The sequence below is a fragment of the Eulemur rufifrons genome, chromosome 4 (assembly GCF_041146395.1).
Source record: "Eulemur rufifrons isolate Redbay chromosome 4, OSU_ERuf_1, whole genome shotgun sequence".
Lineage (NCBI taxonomy): Eukaryota > Metazoa > Chordata > Mammalia > Primates > Lemuridae > Eulemur > Eulemur rufifrons.
Window position 1 is genome coordinate 4,505,104 of NC_090986.1, and position 4,792 is coordinate 4,509,895.

Consider the following 4,792-nt stretch of genomic DNA (forward strand, 5'->3'; position numbering starts at 1 on the left):
AGAGATTGTCCCTGTTGTTCCTCACTTGTCTAGAGAGCAATGGAGGGCTTGAATACTTACGCAATAGTATCTTTACGATTTTGGATATGTCTTTAGTCTGGGGTGATCTTCTCCCCAGGTATTCATTTGGCATGCAGGGTGAATGATTAGAGCTTAAAATTAAAACCACAAAATAAATTTTTAAAATGTAAGTTGCTTTTGGTATTAGTGTTATTTTATTTTATTTTTATAAAAGTATAAATTGGTTTAGAAATAATTTTTTCTATCTTCCAGTTTCTTTCTGAAGTTGTATATAGCTGAAGATTGTGTAACTCTGTTGTTGCTAAAGGTAGAATTAGATAACCATGACCCGTTTTAGAAAAAAAAATGGGACTTTTTTCTCAAACTCTAGTTATATTTTTTCAAATAACTAATTTTGCTTTATTTATGTGAACTTGGGGAGACAGATATCCATGTAATATCCTTTTCACAGTAGTAATGAGAGACACTGTGAATCCTTGGTCTTACATGAATAACATAAATGTTAATATTTTTTCTGAAGGAGCCAGAGAATCAAAAATAGAAAAAAATTAAATTAATTCAAGCATTTTAATCCAAATAGTTTTCTTAACTTATAAATTCTATTCACAATATTTTTCAAAATCTTTTGAATTGTGGTGTAGCCTGCAAAAAGTACAATTTTATGTTTTTGACTAAGATAAATATGGCAAAAGCCTTGGCATTTTTGGCAGATTAATATCTATCCGTGCATGTAGTGGGACAAATAAAATATCACCAGCCATTCTAACATGACTTTACATTTTATTTAGGTCTAACTAATAATTTCCATCATATATTTTTGAAAAATTCTCTACTATATCAACAGTGAACTATAGGGACCATTGGAATTGTGGCATAAAGCTCATGCATATTTTTTCAATAGAATTTTATGATTCAAATTTGAAAGCTCCATAGAGGTTTAAAATGAGAAATCTGTAGATAGGAACCCAGTTGACCCCATGCTTCATTCAGCTGCCATTTTCATTTTGACATAAGAGATATCAAGTTTGCATATTTACTTCAGAGAGTTTTTTCAAAATTTAAATATATTTTACATATGGCTACTAATTTTTCTTTTCTTTGCCATCTACTTATCATCTGGATATTTTGGCACTGAAGCGCATACATACACCTACTGGGATTCCTCATTTCTCTGAAGACAAGATTTCTGAGTCTTTTAAAATTTTTTTTCCTTGAGTGTTCCTTACCAATGTGGGAAAACTGGTGAACACAATGATTCTAAAATCAAACAAGCCAAAGATTAGAAAAGTTAAAAGAACACCTATAAACAATTTTTTTCAAATATACTTTGAATTTGACCCTCTGTTTTGTGTTCTGGAGGTGGGGTTTACTCAGGTGCCAATATCCCTCCAACCTCTCCCGACAGCGCTGATCGGAGGTGGTGAAGTCCACACTGCAGGCAATCCTTCCTCTCCGCAGGGAACCTTGTATGGCTGGAGAGGCCCCCAGTCAACCGGCCCCTCCCCTGCATCATCTGTTGATTCCTCGTCATCCCCATCCTGTAGGATGTGCATTCCCCCCTGTGATAAGGCAGTGTCATACTCTCCCACATGTAGGATGTGCATTCCTCCCTGTGATAAGCCGCTGCCATATTCTCCCACAGAACCACATTTTGTGTACTAAGCTTGGGCTGTAGTCTTCTAAATCAACCTCCTGGGTTCAAAACCTGCCCTACCACTTCTGAGTGATGCGACTGTGGGGAAACTACTTACTCCCTTAGTTTCTTCATTTGTAAATGTAGATTAGTAGGATATTTACTTTAGAGACTTATTTTGCTTATTTTCCAAATCAAATGAAACAATCCATATTAAGTGTTTATCAAAATGTCAATTATGTTTTGACAGCCATTCTTTTCTATTATTATTAGAGGCTCCATTATACTTGTTAAGTAAATGAATAGGAATCTTCCACTCTTGCCCCTGGCTTATCTGCTATCATCTGAGTGCTGTTGATTCATTCCAGATGGAAGAAGATGAGATATGGATGGAAGGAACCAAACAGCAGTGACAGAGTTCATTTTCCTTGGGTTTTCGGGGGTTCCCTCTCTGCAGCTCACATTATTTGTGCTGTTTCTCATGACATATCTGCTCTCCCTCATGGCTAACACCCTCATCATTTTCATCGTTCTGACGGATTCCACACTCCAGACACCCATGTACATTTTCTTAGGAAATCTGTCCTTCCTAGAGATCTGGTACACTACAGCCACGGTGCCTAAATTGCTGGCCACCTGCCTCTCACAGGTTGTCACCATCTCTGTCTTTGGCTGTGTTACCCAGTACTACTTCTTTTTCTCCATGGGAGCTACAGAGTGCATCCTGCTGGCAGCCATGGCCTACGACCGGTACGTGGCTGTGTGCAGCCCACTGCGCTACTCGCGACTCATGAGTCTGCACATCTGCTTGCGGTTTTCGGCCGGATCCTGGATCGGGGGCTTCACTGCCCCTCTCCTACCTACCGTACTCATCTCTCGTCTACACTTTTGTGGCCCCCAGAAGATCAACCATTTCTTTTGTGACTCGGACCCCATTTTTAAGCTCTCCTGCTCAGATACGTTCTTGGTGGAGGCCTTGGGCTACACGTGTAGCTCTGTGGTGATTCTGAGTTCTTTCCTTCTCACTATGTCCTCCTATGGCAACATAGTGGTTGCAATAGTCAGGCTGTCTTCCCGGGAGGCTCGGAAGAAAACCTTCTCCACCTGCGCTGCCCACCTCACGGTAGTCACCATCTATTACGGCACCATTATCTTTGCCTACGTCCGCCCGCCAGCCAAGTACAACTTTACCATTGGTAAAGTGGTCTCGGTGTTCTACTGTGTGGTTACTCCACTGGTGAACCCTCTCATATATACCCTGAGAAACAAAGATGTGAAGAAAGCTTTCAGGAAAGTTCTAACGCAAAAGAGATTTGTCTTGGCCAGAAACAAGCAGGAGTTCTGAAATATCCACAAAAATGAGCAATTTAGAGTGGATTCCCAAATCACATTTGCTAACTATTGAAAAGTATATCATACCATTGATTCCTTTTAATACGGACATCTCTGTGCACTTTACATTTTGGCTTGAATCCTACTGAAGAGTCATCCTATACTTGCTATGTTTGAGAATGCCATAGTGCAATGCTATAGTGATAAAAAGGTAAATGCCACAAGGTCCTTGCCCACAAGGCATTCACAATTGGAAAACAGGATGGCTTAGTGTCATATATTTTATTGGATATTTTCATAATTTATGTCTTAATAGTAACTATGAGCCAAGACTTCTCTGTTAAATGGAGCAGTGTTCCTCACTGAGTAGATAGGCTAATGTGAATTTAACCCTTTGTACCTTAAAATATGTTCACTCAATAAATAAGTATTAATTAAATACATATGAAAGTCAGACAGTATTCTTAAGCATTGATGGTGATTTAATGATGATATAAATATAACTAGATAATTTTATTAGAAAAATATGAATCAGCATTTTTCTGGATAATATAAAACCATGAATAAATGAACTTGATTTCTAAATATTAGCAAGGGTAATATGGTTAGTAAGTGGGGCAAAAGAAAGACAGACTTAGAACTAGAGAGTTCAAGAAAGGAATGTCTAACATGAATAAAACAAATATCAACTCTCCTAGTTTCCTATAAAATGTCCAAACAGACAATTAATTCAGCCAAACTAATTTCATTCAGAAAAATAGAGAGAGAGAAGAAAAAATAATGGGATTTCCATTACTATGCATCACTCTCCTATGTGAATGAAGAAGCTTTACAATTTTCAGTTATTTCAGTGAGGTTTAGGAACTAAAGGGATAGTCATGATTCCGGAAGAAATAAACTGGCCTTTTAGAAAGATTGCTTTCTCCATGATTGTCTCTTAAACATTATTCAAAGTGTGATCCACGGACCAGCAGCATCAGAGTAACCTGAGAGAATGCAAACCTCACCCCAGACCTCTTGAACGAGGATCCGCATTGTGATAAGGTCACTGGTTGATTGGTTAGCAGATTAAATCTCAAGAAGCACTATGTTAGACAATTAAGGTTTGAAACAATCTATTTTTAATGACAAGAGAATAGAGTAATATCAAGAGGTTGTTGTGCATGCCAAAATTTAAAATTTTTCTGAGTTTCAACTTTAACATGTGATTTTCTGGAATGCATGAAAACTATAAGAAAGATATTTTCTGAATGCCTATTTATTTTTTTAGTTTTAAAGCAGCATACATTCATGGCAACTATTGTCAAAATAACCTTTACATGTAAATGTGAAACTTAGGCTATACAACACCAACATTTTCTTCTAACTCTTAATTTTCCATTGGAATATCAAAAGTTATATACAAATTATCACAAAAATAGTGAAACATTCTGTATCAGTACACAGCTATTTCTGCATGTCATCCCAACTGGAGAGAGATTTCCTTATTCCATTAATGGTAATAATTTGTCCAAAACCCAAGTCCGTAAGGAGGAATGTATATCTAAGTCTTCTTCCCTTTGTAACTCCATTCATTCCAAAGCTCTACCTGGTTTTCTCTTTTTGCTAGGGCAAACCTGGAGCTGTAGGTGCTCTTGAGTCCTTCATAAAGGAAACAGTGTGCCCTGTACTCCAATTGCAATTTAAAGACATACAGAAGTTCTCTTTTCCCATTCATTCATTTTTATCCCAACGTTTTGGTTTTGTAAACTCTTAGATCTTACCGTCAACAACTGCAATGTAATTGTTTCACTAGAAAGGGGCAAA

The 4,792-nt window shown here is 37.4% G+C and overlaps 1 protein-coding gene across 1 annotated transcript; it reads left to right on the forward strand.

The window, feature by feature from the left end:
* Positions 1 to 2,039: 2,039 nt before the first annotated feature.
* On the forward strand, positions 2,040 to 2,999 carry LOC138382917 (olfactory receptor 5A2-like). Its single transcript, XM_069467528.1, has one exon. The coding sequence runs from the start codon at positions 2,040 to 2,042 to the stop codon at positions 2,997 to 2,999; it is 960 nt and encodes a 319-aa protein (XP_069323629.1).
* Positions 3,000 to 4,792: the final 1,793 nt, after the last annotated feature.

Coding starts and splice junctions, on each gene's coding strand:
- LOC138382917 (XM_069467528.1), top strand. CDS start 2,040: ATGGATGGAAGGAACCAAACAGCAGTGACAGAGTTCATTTTCCTTGGG.